Consider the following 18,992-nt stretch of genomic DNA (forward strand, 5'->3'; position numbering starts at 1 on the left):
TTAATCGGAATAAATTAATAACTGGTTCCTTTTACAGAGCTCCCAACTCAGATTATAAAGTTGCTGAACAATTCAAAGACGACTTGAGTCTCATTTCAAATAGGCAATCCACTCACACATTCATACTTGGTGGTGACTTCAATCTACCCTCAATGTGTTAGTGAAAATACACATTGAAAGTCGGTGGTGGGCAGAAAACATCATTCACAACTGTACTAATTTTCTTAATTAAAACTATTTTGAACAAATTGTTCAGGAGCCCATTTGAAGTGTAAATGGTTGTGAAAACACGTTCAACCTCTTAGCAACAAAAAGTCCTGAATAAATAGGCAACATTATGGCAGATACAGGGATTAGTGACCACAAGATCTTTGTAGCAAGACTTAATACTGTAACATCCAAATTCATTAAAAAAAATGCAGAATATATCTATTTCAGAAAGCAGATAAAAATTTGCCTGAAGCCTTCCTAAGAGATGGCCTCCATCCCTTCTGAAATAACTATGAAAGTATAGACTAGATGTGGCTTAAATTTAAAGAAATAACGTCACAAGCAATGGAAAGATTTATACCACATTAATTAATAAGAGAGAGAACTGAGCCACTATGGTACACAAAACAGGGCATTAATCCTTACAGAAGCAATGCAAGAAGCTTTTAACAGGTTCCACAATGAAACTTTGTCTTGAAATCTGACAGAAAATCCGAAGAGATTCTTACTGTACGCAAAATTCACCAGTGGCAAGACAAAATCAACATCTACACTGCATGATAGCAATTGAAATGTTACTGATGACAGTGCTACTGAAGTGGAATTACTAAATATGGTTTCCGGCATTCGATCACCAATGACAACAAAGTAAATATTCCAGAATTCAAATCAAGAAATCTGTGAACACATGTAACTTAGAAATAGACTCCTTCAGTGTAGCAAAGCAACTTGAATCGCTTAGTAAAGACAAGTCCTATTGTATAACAATTAGCCACAAACATAATATGCTGTTGTAGCAGAAGGAGGGGTGATACTCCTATGTGGTGCATTCCAGGTAGCAGATAGGGGGATCCTCACTGACTTATATTGGTGTTGAGTGAGATAAAATAACTCCCGTGGACCAAACTCATCCTCTGCTGTTAACAACTTTAGTTATAAATTGGAGCTTGCTCCAGCTGAGGTTAATTACCTTTGAAAGTTAAGTATGGAAACATCTTTTAGGGAAAAAAATGCCACCATCCTGCCCAAAAAGGCAGTTAAGGGATACATCGGATTCAGTGGATAACCAACTAGAAGACAGCAACAAATCAGTGTGTTTGCAATCACCCTACTGCACATTAACTCATAAAAGAAGAATCAAAGGAGCAAATAAATTATATAGTAACACACAACATAAACTCACTACCTATGACAGGAAAACTCAAGAATTTCACAGATGAATTAAATAAACAAAAACTTAATAGCAGGTCTCCAAGAAACAAGAAACATGATAGAAGACCTGTAAAAATCTCAAGGATATAGAATGTATAAAGGGAAACCAGGACAGATGGTTATGAAGTAGTGTCCCAATTAGGAGCAAGCTTTATAGCGAATATAAATGTAATAAATTCAACAACTGATTTTCAAGCTATATCACCAAGAATTGCAACTGTGACTTTTAAAATTATGAATAAAACTTACACAATTACAAATGCTCATGCTCCCACACGTGGGGGGAAAAAAACACCAAAGGAAGAGGTAGATCACTTTGGGACATTCTCCAATGAACTGGGAAGAGAATACATGAAGGGAATATAAAATTGTTATTGGGAGACTTCTACACCCAGCTGTGAAAAGAAAAGAAATAAAAGATATAATTGGAAAATGGAGTCCACAAAACTTTACAAACAAGAATGGTCAAAGACTTTTAGAAGTCTGAAGAGAACACAACCTTATATTTAAATCAACATACTTCAAGAGGAAGCCAAATAAACTTGAACCATTGAAACACCCAGACTGGATGGCAGAGGAGTGTTTGTTAGATGTCTGTATAGACAAAAATTTTCCTACGGTAATCTACAATGTTAAAGTACTGAGAGGAGAATGCTAGTTAAAATTAAACTCAAATTCAGTCCATTAATGAAAAATAATGGAAAACTAATAAAACAAAAAGGAAGTATGATCCATATCAGCTAATCAAAAATGACAAATGCCAACAAATAATGCAAACCATTAATTTAACAGATGATGTAGAAGAACTGGTAAGTCTGAAGAAACAAGCAGAGAATCTAGCTCCTTTGAACCCACAAAGAAAACATGCAAGGCGGACACCAGAATATGACAAATTCCAGGAATAAAGACACCAAACACAGTTCTGTTTTCTGTGTTTGAAACTTTTCCAAACGCAGAAAACCGAGGAATGTCATCAACTTAAAAAATGAAAGGAAAAAATTCACACAAAACATTAGAAGAATTAAGAGAGGATTTCATAAAGACAGAATAAATTCTATGGGACATAATTATCCAAAAAAATTCCAGAAACTACTACTACAAAATCTTTGGGAAACAACTCCAACAGTACGAGCCCTCTATGCTAATACTGAAAGATGAAGATGGAAGAATGGCACACAGTACAAAAGAAAATGCTGAAATTATGCCAAAAGCATTTATAAACTTTTTAACTGTAAAGAACCTACAGAACTCTTACAAATCAACATAATACCCCAATAAAAACCAAAGCTAGCAAATCAGAACTTTCCAAGAAGCAAAAAGGAGCCCTTCATGACAAAGTTATAAAGCATGTAGAGAAGATCGTGTTTTTGTTGAATTGTGGAAATACTGAAGTGACTAGTCAAGGCCTCCTTACACAAAGCTCTAACAAAAAACTGGATAATAGAATAGTTCCCCAAACATTGGGCCACAGTCATCATCCTCCCACTACAAAAGAAAGGGGGATAGGAGCAATCTGGAAAATTACATAAGAATCTCTGCCCTAGACTGTACAGACAAGATTTTATCCAAGATCCAACATGGAAGAATCAAGGAACAGCTAGAACAACAGTTAAGGGAATAATAGGGAGTTTTCAGACTACTGAGAAGCTGTGCAGAGAACACAGTTTTAAACTGATTATGGCATACTACAGGAAACAGGACAAACCTCTGGCAATAACATTAGTTGATTTTAAGAAGGCACATGATTGTCTCCACAGCCCTTCAAGATTAAAAATTTTAAGGTATCTGGACTCAATTCAAAACTAATTGGACTTAATCTAACCAACACCAAACTCACAGTTAAGTTTAGAGGAGAAATTTCTGGCCCATTCCCCATAAAAACAGGCTTAAGACAGGATGACTATCACCATTACTGTTCACCTGAGCACTGGAATACATAATGAGAGAACGGTACACATAAAACGCAAAGAACACAAGAAAATCAGTCTTCTGTTTCTCATGGCTTCATATGTATTTTACGTGTTTCAATAAATTTTGTCGTTACTACGCAATTTCCAACCTTTCATAGTTTTTTGTGCATCTAATATTTTTCTAATGATTTGGCTTTCTAGTACTTCTAATTTATCTAAATTATAGTTTGATACTAGACAGTCAGTCGCATGTAGACATTCTGACTTCACTACTGTACTGTAATGCCTTATTTTTGCATTTTCAGACAGTCCTTTGCTGTTCAAAAGTGACTCTAAGCACTATGGGACTCAACATCCGATGTCATCAGTCCCCTAGACTTAGATCTACGTTAACCTAAGGACATCACACACATCCATGCCCGAGACAGGATTCGAACCTGCGACTGTAGCAGCAGCAGCTCGGTTACGGACTGAAGTGCCTAGAACCACTCGGCCATAGCGGCCGGCTCCTTTGCTGTTGTAATAGTTTTTAGTTAGTTCCCTCTATTACAACAAACCATTTTCTTGGATTATCTCCACGAGATATTTAAATCTTTTAACCATTTTATTCTTATCGTTTATTCATTTTTTGCAGCTCTGAAATTATCCGTTATGAAACAATGAAGATTTTCCTATTTTTAACAGTATCACACCACAAATAAAGCAAAAATATCACCTGGAACAAAAGCAGCAGGCAGCCAGAGAATGCAACTGAGACCAAGAAGAGCCACAATACAGGATGAGAAATTTTTATGATATCAGGGAGGAACAAGGAGAAATCTCTCCAATATGTAAGTTACATGGCTCAGCCTAAAAATGATCAGTGTCATTATCTTTATAAGGAATCCCTCTTCTCTGCAAAAAAAGAAATAACACTGTTAGGCTCAATAGGTCCAAGTATTGACAGACAAAAGTATAACAAATCAATATGCGCAGCATTAGGAATAAAATATTAGAATTAGAACATTAGTGAAGAAGTAAGAAAGTAGATGCAGCTTGTGTTTTGGAGCACTGGTTAACTGAATCTGAAATAGATATTTTTGGTTCCTCAAGGATATGTTGTGGCCAATATTACGTGTAGAAAAGAAAAAAAAAAAATGGTGGAGTTGTAATTTTTCTCAAAGACAGTCTGAAATTCACAAAAGTTGATGTAAGCTAGTTTTGTTCTGAAGTAGCTTGTGCGTTAAGCTGCATAAAGCTGACAGATGAGACTGCGATAGACAGATCTCTAAATCGAGAGGTAGAAGTATTCATTTAAAAAATAGCAAGGAAAAAAGAAAATATCACTATCTGCAGTGACTTCAATATAGAAATGTCAAACTACTCGCCAAGAAGCCTGCTCAGATAATATTATTGTTAACTTCCCTAGTGAGATTTTTACTGCTGGTCATGCAAATGGATGTATCTCTGACCCTGGACCATTATTCCTCAGACTCTACAGCAAACTGTTAGGTCACATCAGTAATATAACCCACGATGAAAATGAGGTGGCTTGGGTGAGAAGTCAGATAGACGAATTTGTAAACTGTTTGCTGATAGGCTAAGTTATATAAAATGGGACTTTTTGTATGAAACACAGATTTAACAAAATAATGTTGAAACTGTGTTTGACAGATTCTTTAGCAAATATATTGAAGTGTGGTACACTTAATCACCCCTACGAAAAACTAAGTATAAATGTAAGCCCAAAACAAAGTAGCAAATTGGTATACTAAAGAACTGAAAACATTAGGGAACAAATGTTATTGCAAAATGCATATCAAAACAACTGTGGGAAGGACACCAAAGAAGCTGATACAGATTACAATAAGTATCAGAAGTATAAAAAATTTTCTAAAACTAAGTTGCTTAATGAGAAAATATTATTGTATGAAAGCTTTATAGAAACTCCACCAAACAAGTGCAAAGCAGCATGGCAGATTATCACACAAGAACACTCCCCCAACCAAACACAGGAAGTATCACTTGAATGAGACCAACTGAATGAGTTCTTTGTGACTTCAGTGAAAGAAACTGCAAACAGAATAAACTTGGCCAACACATCTGCAAACGAAATACTTGGTAAGCGGCTGCCAGTGAAACAGTTTTTTCAGTGGAAAATTATCACATCCACAGATGTAATAAAAGCAGTAAAAAAACCTCCAACTCTGAAACTATGGATAATTACTGGCTATCCAACTACATTATCAAGAAAACTATTCATTTCATCTGTGAACCTTTAGCCTTCAATTTTAACAAATGTGTTCAGCTCAGAATTTTCCCTGCATCATTAAAAATTTCTAAAGATATACCAATTTTTAAAAAGGAGACAAATCTCCCCCAAAATTATTTCCTAGTCTCAATAGTTCCTGTAACTTCTAAAATTTTGGAAACTCTTATACATAATCAATTAAGTGATAATTCTGAAGAATATAATCTCCTTTCGAACAAACAGTTTGGTTACACACAAGGAAAAAATACCACCTCAGTGGTTCTTGACATTATAAACCAGATAAATCACTGCTTTTGAAACTAGGGTTTTATGTGACCTAAGTACAGCCTTTGATTGTATCCCTTATGAAATATTAAGAAACTTGAATTATATGAAGTACAAACAACAGCAATAAAAATACTTGCTTCATACTTAAGACACAAAAAACAATATGTTTCAGTGAGAAACGGGCATTCTTTAATGAAAATGGCAGAGACACGGTTACCACTGGGATCAGTTCTTGGACCATTCTTTTTCATAATTGCTATCAATGACTCGTCACAACATGTTCCTTAATTTGCAGATGACCTAACAATTATTGCTGTAAACTAATATTGATCTCAATAAATGATTAACAGGCAGGGTACTTATGATGCTGACACCAAAATTTCGAGAGTGCTCAGCAAAGAGGAGAAGAAGAATCTAAATTTGTCCTCAGTGCCAGTTATCCTAGCAGACCATGTGCACAAGTTTCAAGTCAATTTCTATGTTTTCTGAAATATAATACCAGATTCTCACTGACAGTAAAAATTAATCTTGAGGAGTCAGTAAGAAATGAAACATAGGTGCATGTGTTTGAGCATATTACAGTAATCACAAAAGCACATTACAGAGAGACAGACATTGGTATAACAGGTAAACTGGTGGGCCTACATTAATGTGGATACTTAGCTCTTCCCACATACATATATACCTATAATTCTTCCTTTCTTCTCTCACAACTGGTCTATAGCGGTGTCAAGTTAAGTGCAGGGCACTAAACTGACACCGTTAAGCTGTTTGTAATTAAGTGATGACTCTGGGCATATTTCCTGAAAGACAAATATGCTGTAGTGACAGCCATCGACAACGCTGGAGATAGTCAAACTACCTCTGATTGACTACTGTATCACTACTTTATCTTTTCAAAAGTTTTTGAGAGAATGTACTCACAAATAACTGAGCATAACCCCCAACCAGCTGTCCCTCAGAATGAATGGCCTCTACCATACTGTGGCCAAGAATGGAGTTAACCACCCAATGGTCAATACACTGCTGAGCACAACATGCTTAAGTTCAATGGCTGTTTCACAACCCTTGTCATTTGGATCCTCCCCTCCAGCACCACCTTTACTGAATTATGCAGATGAGAGGATAACACATACGCCTGGCCTCAGTCTCCACTAACCCACTGTTCCTACTACTGCTACCCAACAGTTTCCCCTTCCTCTGTTCTGTTACCTCCACCCAATCCATACCTCCACATCATCATCATTTTGCGCCACACGAACTCACCTGCTCTGGTGTCCATACACTGCATGAATAGCCCATGCACCTACCACCTCTCATTCCCACATTTCTATCCAGCCAACCAGCTGCTCCCTGTAAACCAATATCTACCCACACCTAACCGCTCATTCTGCTTCCCACCTCCACCTCCCTCTACCCACCTATGCAGCACTAGCCCTCACCCTAGTCCTTTGGGGTCCTGGATTCGATTCCAGGCTGGGTCGGAAATTCTCTCTTCACAGGGACTGGGTGTTGTTGTGTCATCATCATCATAATGATCACCACCACCAACGCACAAATCACTATAGTGATGCTGAATAAAAAGACTTGCACTGGGTGGCCGAGCAAACCCAGATGGGTTCTCCCAGTCAATAATACCATACAATTATTTCATTTTCATATGCCTTATGCCACAAAATTACATTTGTTTTGGAGATCTAGCAAATTTTTAGTATGCCACTCTCCACCTAGTGGCATAGTGTTCGGCAAGGTAAAAAGCTCAAGAGCTGAATTACAGTCACGGAAATATTATAGTACACATGGCACACAGTGCTGTGAGGCTTACTTTACATAGTCCGGCACAATCACTCAAAACATTCACATGTGTGTGAACTCTATCGCACATCTGTCGTACTCAAAATGAACACTTCAGAATACCATTTCTTTAATGAAAGGAAAACAATGTGACCCCTTCAAAGTCAAAGTGCTTGTAGCACTGAGCAACATGGATGAGGATGTCAATTTTCTGATTGTGTTGGTTACTAAAATTGCCATACTATATCTAATTAAAATTATCAAGGTGCACACTAAACCCTAAAATAGCATCTATAATCCCATCTATTGATTAATCAAAAAAATTACCAATGCCCATACCTCTATCCAAGATATTATGGAAGTAATTGGAATGAATAAAGAATGTATCTAACATTCATCTCATTACATCAGTCCTTTTTGGTGTTTCAATTTTTCTGTGTCTTTGAGAGGATGGCGTTTATGAGAAGGTACTAATACTAAGAAAATCTTGCTATACCAACAGTTTTCTGAGAAGCAGAAAGGGATGGAAAGTCACGGCAGCTATAGGCAGTGAGACTGCATAATCAAAACCAAATTACACAAATTAATAGTTACAATATAGCAATTAGTGTCATCCGTTGTTTTTTTTTTTCACTTAAATTACCTCACAAGCATACCATAGCAGGAAAACAGCACCATTGAAAATGCGCAAAAGTAATCCATTTGTTCAGTAAGCACTGTATCTCTTGCATGAAACACTGCTGACCACAACCATGCATTCAAGCAGACCTGCAAGTAATTCTCCATTAACACTGGGGAAGAATTTCAGACATTCATACTCAAAGATGAAATGAAATGTAGCATACCGCCCCATACACATGCCAGAACCAATACATTGGGCTATCTCTCCTTACTTCCTTGTGAAACCTCCTCAGCATCAAAAGATGAGAGACAAAATTCATCACAGAAAAAATGAAGGAGGCTGGTTCTTGCACACCAAGAAAACGTATAAAGGGCCACTGAAAAAGAAACCAATATTAGTGCTCACGATAACCATTCAATTAAATCTGTTTTTACTCCACAATCCGAACTGCCTCACTTTTCCATGAAACTGTGGAACATCCCAATTACGTCTTAAGAAGTTTTCAACTGTATGCCACATACAGCTATACTGGCATTCTTCCCTACAAGTCCATTTTAGCGCTCTTTGGTAGAACGGCTGAACTGACGTGGAGAAGTCCAGGCCATCTATAAATGAAAGAAGGTGATGTGCGTAAAAATCTTTTAGTATTTCACTTCCCTGTAGAAATAATTATTTTACATAGGTACCTTTCGTGCAGTTTTGTCCGACACATTTGTCTACACAGTTTTTATAGAACAGGGTTCTATCGCCAACAGACGCCGCAACAAAATTAAACAATCCTGTCGTTACTAGCCATGCTACTATAAGTGACATTTTCACCAATTTTTCGTTCTACGCCTTCAACATTATTTACTACGATACGGAAAAATATCATAATGTAATCACATACATGTTATCAAACAAAGAACTTCGTATGACAGCCGGCATGTACTTCCTCCCACTTGCATCGTCAATGTAAACAATAAACACCACTGACCACACACATAAATAGCGTGGCACCACTGCGAGTATGAATCGACAAGGGTGAATACGAGGAATATCAGGGATCTAAAGCTAGCGAAATGAGGGATGCTCAACTGCCGGAACTACCGATAGATGGCTCTAGCGCGTGAGTGTCCGCCAGAGATCACTGGTGTCCGCCATATCTGAATTTGGCAAAAAACGAAGTGTCAAAACACGAATGAAAATGTTTTTCGTTCTGCGCCCTCATAAGTCTTTTATATTGGATGTTCTAGATATCTACACATCAACATAATGAAGTGTCTCTAATCTAGCGAGAAAAAACAGTGACAGTTCCGCTATGAAATTCCTAAATTCGAGTGTGTTTTGGAAGTTTGACAAGCTGACCTATAAATCGTTTACTATTAATGTTATGAGTGCTGTACTTATTTGCCCGTTTTAAAACACTATTTAAGATTCAATGGAGGTCAGCAAATTACCTTACTTGCCAAAGCTTTTAACTACAGGTATACTTCGGAAAATCAAGTGTGGAAAACAGTGAAGACGTCTCTTGAAAAAAAAAAAGTTGACATCGTTTGCGTTTGCTTAGGGGTATCTTTCTGACAACATATTACAACTGAACTGTTAAAGTATTACTTACGTATAAACGGAAAAATTTATTATTTTTCTTTATCTGAAGTGATGCATTACAGATCTGTATGTATGCTGACACTGTAATTGCAACATGCACTTACGAATTTGGCTCTCTCTTTGATCAGAAATTTAAATGCCATGACTTTATTAACGGCTGTACGTGCATGGTGTATTTTAACTGAGTGATAAGGTAGAAGCACCAGTTTTTGACAGTGCTTCAGTCTTTGATATGAGACAAGAAATACATTTAAATGCGACAAACACAAAGGCCAACGTTAAGGCTCCTCTTAAATGCATGACTTGTATCATTTGGAAGTTAAGTCTAGTACTAATATTATATTGGACTGATCCATGATGATGTAGGAAGTGAAGGAACTTGCTGAAAATAACATCGATCACGGCTGTTAATTTTATGGTTGGGGTGTCTTAACTGTAATTTTCCAGTCTGACACCCAACAATGACTGGTACCATGGTTTTATTTTAAAATTGAATTCAAAACACGTCAGTGAGCAAAATTAATTACACTATGAATTATAACCATGGAATTTTATTTCTGTGAATCTTGGTTCCAGTCTTTGAGATAGTGTATGTCACTGGAATGACTGGTTGTCTGTATAGGGCCCAAGCAAAAACCAAACCTGAAAGCAAAAGCTGCAGAAGCTGGCCAGACAGGCACCCCAATGGCTGCTACAATCTGTGTGAGACAAGGGTGTCATTATATTGCAAATTTAGTGTAAAAAGTTCCATATTGTCTGAATTTGTTCTATACTGACAGGACATTCTAGTCCAACTGAGTTTCTTATCTGCAAAAGCACACTAGCCAATACCAGTGGCACAAAGGTAGTGCCAAATTACAAACTATCCGGTAACAACAGAAGTATTGCTGGATAATGTACAGTAAATAATATGTAATAACCTGAGAAATTCAGAATTGGTTTGAAGAAATAGAACAGTATCTGGAAAGAGAGTAACATTCTCTCCCTCCCTCCCACCCTCCTCCATGTTTAGAGTATTCCTGTAATAAATAGCTAATAGCATACCAACAACATAAGGGTGTCACAGTGGAGATTTGTTTTCTGGTACAGACGTCTGGTACAACTATTCCACAGCAAAACTTACTTTCAATATGTGTGGTACCAGTGCACTCCCATAGGATAACAGAATATTATGTCCTCCAGGAATCACATTGGGTACACCACTTACAGCATTAACTGTACAGCAACTACAATGTTCTGTGAGCAAGTAATACCAGTCAGTATCTATAATTTTAACATAACTCTTTACTCCCATAATTACCTGCTTCTACATGTAGGGTCGAGGCCCCAGTTATGGCCACATTAAGGGAAATTTGAGATACATCACATTTTTACTATAGGAAGAAAGTATACAAATTACTTCAAAAAATCGTATCTATTGCTTCGAAGTCTACACATTACAACCATGTAAAAACACATATTCTAAGTTGTATAACAAAAGCAGAAAAAAATATTGAAAAATAAATGGCGCATTTCCCCGGTTTTGGCCATGTAAACCCTACCTATGGCCAGTTGTTTCCCCACTTATGGCCACTTCATATTATAATAAAACTATGGCTAAAATAACTGTTAATCCATGTGCCAGAAGGTAATTTGTGCTTTATACAAGTATATAAGACGACAAACATACATCAAATAGGTAAAAGGTACAGCAACTGAATGAACAGGAAAAAAAATCATTAGGCAAAGTATTGTCCCAGTAATTACTTAAATCAACTTCCAGACAAGTTTATTTCTTACGAATATCAATGGAACCAGGAAACTGTTTTTAATGAACGTCCTTCTTGCATCAAGACTGGATCTGGCAGTTTCCCTATAATATCTTTACCCGTTCTAGTCGAAACATCATTTTCAATGTATTCAAAACAAGTTTTCTGAACATTAGAACTTTTTAGGCACTGAATTTCATATTCAGAATCAGAAAGCACTTTCAAAATTACAGATACATACTTAAAAATTGCAGGTCTTGTTGTTCTATTTCCTGTTAAACTAAATTTTCCCAAAATAAAGTCCCCTACTTTCAAATTCTCACTCGAAGATAGTTTCACATTTTCTGGTATATCATCATCATCTCCTTCTACGTAGTCATCTAAACTGCTTCCACTGTCCGTCCGTTCTTTCTCGGAAGAACTTGTCGGCCTATCACTTAACTCTTGTCTGTTTCTTGTTTTCCCCTTTTTTACAAGAAGATAATGCCAAGTGCTGCTCTTTGGACTTTAACTCCTCCATAGCTTTTCTCTTCCTTTTTCCCTGCTCCTTCTCTTGCTTCTCTTTTTCCTTTAGTTCATGATATTCCACCCACTTGTCACTAGTCACAACAGTGGGTGCGTGTTCTTTCTTTATTTTTGTGCCTCGTTCTTTGGGTTTTGGCCAAGTGATGACACCTTCAAAAACTGTTGCTAATGATTTTGGTGGTGTCACTTGGATACGCACTGAAGATGAACTATGGTTGGAAGTTGGAGTACCTGAATTATGTGTAATACTATTGTGGGTTGTTGATATATCTGCAGGAATAAGACTGTTGGTGGGTGTTGACGGAATATCTGTATTTTGTAAAATGCTGCTGTGAGTTGAATATATGTCAATATTGATGAAGGAGCGCAGGAGAGCTTCTGTTAAGTTTGGAATGTAGGAGACGAGGTATTGGCAGAAGTAAAGCTGTGAGGACGGGGCGTGAGTCGTGCTTGGGTAGCTCAATTGGTAGAGCACTTGCCCGCGAAAGGCAAAGGTCCCGAGTTCAAGTCTCGGTCTGCCACCCAGTTTTAATCTGCCAGGAAGTTTCAATCCGGTATGTATTTATATAAAAATACCAAAAATCTTTTAATAAGCCTATTTAAATAAAATTAGCCTAGTGTAATGTAGGACAGAACATCAATATTGACGTTTTTGTATTAGTTTTTAGAAGTGGCCAAAACAGGATACATATATGTCTCCACTTATGGCCACATGCGTGGCCATAACCCGCAACCAGGGCTAAATATAGATCTGTTAATGGCCACAGACTTTTGATAACATGTTTTTAGTCTGAGCCATATAAAACTTAACAGAAATGAAAATATGATGTCTTATCTTACCTCTGAAAAGATTAAGTTTCTTCTGATGTTTTATTTAAACATGTAAAATACAAAAAAACAGATCATGTGTTGCTTAAAAAAATTTCTGCAAAACCCAGCTTCTTCAACACTGATCATTTCACAAAATGGTGTCTCCAAACAAAAACAGACAAAAGAATGATTATGTAGACAAATGAATAGAGCCTTTCACAAAGTTTATTATAATCTATGGTAGAACTGGCTGGTATTCCAGAGAAGCTTAAAAATTAACCTTTGACATCGAGGTGGCCATAAGTGGGGTAGTGGCCAAAACTAGAGCCTTCACCCTACTTGTACTACAGGTTATTGGCAAAGCAAATACTAATTGAATAGGTCTTCACACTTTTAATACCAGAAATTCTGAAAAAAGTAAATTGTTTTATTACTGTATCACCTGTATGGTGAATTAAGAAGTGCTGACTGGTTTCTTTGAACATTTAATAGAAGCCTTCTTTTTTACCTGCTATTGATAAAGAGCCATTCCAAGTTCTGTACAGAACAATCTCTCCCATTTTTCATGAGGTTTGTTATTCTGTACACTAATATTGCTTCTTCTAAATGGTAAATAATGCATTCAGACATTGTTGGTATTAAAGGTAATTCATGAAATAAATTATATTTAAACCAGAAAATTAAAGGTTCCACATGACACATGAAAAGTGCTTTGCCACACACATGTATGTACAGATTCCAAATTGTCTGTGAATTTGAGTTACAAGCTTTTTTAAATAGAAATATGAAGAGCACAATACTTTGGGCCTGCAACAACTCAAACGTAAAATACTTTAGTTCCCTATGGGTAACTGTTCTACATGTGACTCTTGCAACTGCTTTCACTCTTCATGGAAAACTAAATGGTTTATGTTAACGTTAACTAGCAAAAAGTGTAACCATTGTTACATAATTTCTGTGAAGTAAGATTCCTTAATGTTAATTCCTTCCTTTGTCGCCATAACTTCAGTTCCATGTGGGACATATGAACTAACAAAATGAAATGCTTTTATTACTATGACCAAACAAAATATTTTTAACCTTTAGTACAAAGTTCAAATCAGCAAAAAGTGCAACCGTGTAATTAAGGTAAATGATGAAAATTAGGCATGTAACAAGCACTGAAATTTCCTAGATTACCAAGTGCAACAGCAATCACTGTATTCTGTACTTCGTAGTGCTAGAAAGATAATTCTATATGATTATTTGCATTCTCTTCCCCCCCCCCCCCCCCCCCCCAACACAGGAAAATATAATAGAAACACCTCCTAGCAAAATAAAGACAAAATTCAGAGAATTAGGTTTCGACTGACTCAGGCTCCCTTATTCTAGAATGGTTCTAAAGTAAAAAGAATGCTTACGATCAATCGGAACATTGTGTTCATTCTAGGAAGTATTAAAACAAGAATTGACACAGTAACAATTTTATTGCTCTTATGTTGCACAGTATCCACAAACATTACTGTTTGAAACATAGGACCACTGCATACTCCATTAGATCAAATTCAAGTTAACATAGTTATTGAGGGAAATATTTTCTCACACTGAAAGCTATCTGTCAAATAAGTCTCAGAAATTTTTTTCCATTAATTTCACACAAATCGCCTGTTTTTAATGCAAGTGCATATTTTGTAACACCAAACATCTTAAAATAAGCTTATATAATAAACAATTTTAATTATAATATCTACACAGGATGTAAAGAGTTAATTTTACTTCATTGTGATTCGTCCTTTGAAGTTCATCATTACACAACAACAAATCTATGGACAAAGTAGTTTTAAAAAAAGCTGTCAAACTGTCATACCCATCTGCATGGAATGTTCCATTACATAATCTTTTCCAATTTGAGCACTATACATGATTAAACAATATGAGTTTATTTAACTTCTGCCTTATACTTTATTTGTTGTTTAAAATTTTCTCAGCAGACATTTTTTTCCCATATGTTTTTAAGCGTATGCAGGAGTACAGGGATGCAATCTTACAAACAAGTTGAGTTTGATGTAAGTCATCAATCCCAATTTCATAATGGTAATCATGACCAAGAGCAGGAAATGGGTAATCTACAAATTATTTTTAACAGAATGCAAAATCTTGGCCTGTATATATTTCCGTCGCATATCCCCAGCAATCACAAAAATCTGAAACAGTTTATCTGAGTATTCTACAACAGAGTATACGCAGCCACTTGTTTTAACCAGTTCTCCCCGGTTAACAAAATTTACAAAGGCATTTTTACTGGCCATATTGGGAAAAGCATAGAGAGCATCACATTCTAATGCAGATTTAACTATTGGTGGCTTCAGTATGTGAAGGCAGTCTTTGCATGTGATCTGCCTTGACAAGTGCAATGACACATACCCTGCAATATAATAGACTATGTTTTGCTTGTAAAATGAGAACTTAATCTTATCACCAAGAAGTGCACACCACTTCTCTATTTCATTTTCTGCAGCACTTTCATCACTTTCTACTACATGCTTTCTTGCATGAAAATCATAAACAGGTGGCAAACAACACACATTAAAAGTTGAGCAATTCTCATTCATTACAGTGACACTGTTACCCAAGAGCAACTTTCTCATGGCACATTTGAACTGGTATGCATTTGGATTGTTGTTCCAACCACCTCTGGGCCGAATGCAGGATAAAAAAGCCCTATGTGATCTTGTGACAGTTTATATGTCAGCAAATACTTCAGAGGAGATACAACACGAAGCATACTTTACAGAGCTATGTGCCTGACTGATTGCATATCAAAAATTATCCCAAAAGCAAAAGTACTTCTTGCATGGAGCAGCAACGGAACACCAATAATTTTTAAGCTTTTGATATAATTTTTTGAGTGACTGAAAATACCAAGCCAATAAGATTTGTTGTCAAGTCTCAGGGGCCTCTTATACCCTTTACCTAATGGATTTCTGGAGTTCAGAATATCAAAAATCCTATCAATATAATACAAAAATTCTACTGTTGCTTCACTTCCTTTAAAATTTGGATCACCAACCCTCCTCAAAAACTCTATACTATCTGCCACACTAGAATTCAAAGTCTGTGCAGCTAATGAAACATTTATTTTTCAATTTACATAACTTATATGTTGTCCTGATAGTTTGTTGGCAAATGTCATACCTTCTTCTTGTTGTACCTTCTTCAATTGCTCAATGAAATGCCATCTAATAATGCCAGTTGGAGACTCGATAGATACTTCTGCTACAGCATTTATGGCTAACTTAATCATATGACACATGTCAAAGATACAATAAACATAGTATTTTTCCACAGGATGAGGAAAGTGGCTTTTAAAATCACCCTTGGAAAAATTTAAAGTACAAGTGCTTATATTTACCTTGCAGCCATCACATGGAACACACCAAACCCTAATGCCAGAACTATGCAGGCTCTCAAAGCAGATTTTATCAGTGTGGCCTGTACACTGTTGATAAAGAAATATGCAATCGGGCATTTAAATTTGCCTTTAATAGAGACAAACACGAAAGTCGGAGCCTCAGATGCCTCTATTACTTCTTTTGACTGAGAAACTTCCCCACCAAAGTCTTTTAAAAAACACCTGTGTATTGCTTAGTTCCCCGGTCCCAAACTACTTGCTTCCTATTTGCCATACTGTCTACAATTAGACATGAATCGCTGAACTGGTCCCTTACAATTGGGTTCAAATCAATGTAATTAAAAAAAACTTTTAAGAAGCCAGGTCCACAGTCTACACTTGCCACCCATTTGGAAATCAATGATTTATGGGGCAGAGGCATTAATTTTTGCTGGCGAATAAAATTACACAGTCATCACAAACATTTTCACATTTGTTGTGTATCTATTACCCTTTGATGAGAGAGAGTTGTTCACTAAATTGCACACTAATTCCACTTGTGTTCCTTTCTGATGATTGAGGAAATTATGTAACTTCTTAGGAAGATGCCCATTCCCCTTCAATGAACTTGTGATGTCACCCATTGAAAATACTTTCTTCTCTCTTCTTCGAAGTTTTTCACAGAAGCACTTCAGTTTACGTTTTAATTCGTGCACAGTGTCTGAGGAAAAATTGCAAGTTTCGGTCGCCTTGTCTCCGATTTCTACTTTCGACTGTATACCACAATCAATTACTGAAGAACCAACTGTACTCTGAAACAAAGAAATAATTTCGTTATATATGATTGAAATAACTCAAGGCTTGATGAAAACATATTATAAGAAAACTTTGAGCGTGTGAAAACATCCCTATACTAACGTTTTTGACACAATGCGCAGCTTCTGCATTGGATAATTGGGACATGCTTTCCACGGACAGAAACCTCCGATCTTACTCGTCGGCTTTGACCCGTGACGTAAGCGTGTTGTGGTGTGTGACGTCATTACGGCGCGGAGTTTGGTTTGTGATTGTGGCGTGTTTGTAGATGTCGTGGGGGTGTTTGTCGTGCCCTCTGGTGGTGTGTTCATGGTTTACGTTTGTTTGGTTTGTTGCGGTCAGTTTGCTGTTGCTCAGTGGTGAGTGCTGTGTTCGTGGTTTTGAAGCGGAATTTGTATTAGTGAGTTAACGGTTTTGTGTGATGGTTAATGTAATGGTAATTGCTGTACGTCGGGTGAGTTTGTTATTGAGTGTATTCGGTTTGATTTTTGTATTGGTGGATGGGATCGGGAGATTCTGTTGAGCTATATAGGTCAAGGGAAGTGTTCGATCCTAATTTATGGGATCGGGAGCTGTTGTAGATGTATGTAGGTTTAAGGGAAGTGTTTTTTGAGTTTTGTATCGGGGGATGTGATCGGGAGGTTCTGTTGAGCTATATAGGTCAAGGGAAGTGTTCGATCCTAATTTATGGAATCGGGAGTTACTGTAGATCTATGTAGGTCAAGGGAAGTGTCTGATTCTGGATAAGAATGTGTTTTTTGGTATTTGGTCAGTTTCGTGATGTTGATTTTTTTCGTCGTTTTGCGTGGTTTTGTATGGCGGTCGGTGGCTACATTTGTGTGTATTTAGTTTCTCCCCACCCAAAAACCCCCAATTTCCCACGCTTGTCCCGTTAGAGTCATTAGGCTTTTTGTGAAACCTGTGTATTTCAGTGTTTATGATACGTATGCGATGTTTTTATATCCGCCATATTGGAATTGTCGTTTATGGTCGTTTCCGCCATATTTGTGACGTCATGGGTCAAAGCCGACGGGTAAGATCGGACGCTTCTGTATTTCCGAATTCTCATTGACAACATTCTCCACGCAATCAATAGGTTTTGCAGCGGGCAAATCGAGCACAGATTCTATGACAGAACGCTAAAAACAAAAATACGGACCTGTATTACAACATTGCTCAGACCTATGTAGTCCATTTGTGTTCGTACAAAATAAATTCACAAATGTAAAAAGCACACACATAGCAAGGAAATTAATTAGCTACCTCAAATGGAGAAGCATTCGTTGTCACTTAAAATCCTAACAACATGTCATCGTGGCTGTTTATTTGGTGGCATCAAATGAGTCGGAAAGTCAAAAACTGATGGCACTGCTTCGGGTTTGAGACGTTTCTTCCACGTTCCAGGGCTCACTACGTAATCATCTTGTCGGAAATGGTTTCCGCAAAGAGAACTGCAAGACGTAGGATTAAAACCTTTCCGCTTCACGGAAGTAATACACTTCTTTAGCAGCTCTGGGTGCTTTAGAAGAAAGCTGTTCAAAAACATCGAATTAGCAAACGCACTAAGTCTGTATTTTTATCCTATTGCATCGGTAGTCCTATTACCTGTGAAATGGTAAGTCACTTCCCTTACTCCATCGCTTCGTACAATTGAAAGCGGAACAAGAAATCACCATTTCGATAATACTTAATTCCTTATACACTGTACAGACCGAGAGAAACTTCTTGCCAAATTCGAATATGGCGGTCAATACAGACGACAGTAATCAGCTGGTAGAGCCATCTATCGGTAAGTCTGGTAGTTGAGCATCCCTCATTTCGCTACCTTTAGACGCCTGTGAAAAACACGCACAAAGGTTACTACAGC

The 18,992-nt window shown here is 37.0% G+C and overlaps 1 protein-coding gene across 3 annotated transcripts in view; it reads right to left on the minus strand.

Moving 5' to 3' along the window:
• The window catches only part of LOC124789656 (post-GPI attachment to proteins factor 3), a 131,636-nt gene extending 114,357 nt beyond the window's left edge, over positions 1-17,279 (minus strand). Inside the window, exons 1-6 of one of the 3 annotated variants that reach the window (XR_007016148.1) lie at positions 17,228-17,279; positions 16,821-17,121; positions 8,723-8,871; positions 8,490-8,642; positions 8,288-8,412; positions 4,048-4,226 (exon numbers count right to left, since the gene is read on the minus strand). Coding sequence is in view for 2 of the 3 variants with exons in the window: in XM_047257089.1 (XP_047113045.1) it covers positions 8,288-8,412; positions 8,490-8,642; positions 8,723-8,871; positions 16,821-17,121; positions 17,228-17,272 (773 nt within the window). In the remaining variant the exon portion in view is untranslated. Of the gene's footprint in view, positions 1-4,047; positions 4,227-8,287; positions 8,413-8,489; positions 8,643-8,722; positions 8,872-8,952; positions 9,355-16,820; positions 17,122-17,227 lie in introns of those variants that run through there. The other 2 variants (XM_047257089.1, XM_047257090.1) reach the window with 2 other exon arrangements.
• Positions 17,280-18,992: the final 1,713 nt, after the last annotated feature.

This window comes from Schistocerca piceifrons, chromosome 3 (assembly GCF_021461385.2).
Source record: "Schistocerca piceifrons isolate TAMUIC-IGC-003096 chromosome 3, iqSchPice1.1, whole genome shotgun sequence".
NCBI lineage: Eukaryota > Metazoa > Arthropoda > Insecta > Orthoptera > Acrididae > Schistocerca > Schistocerca piceifrons.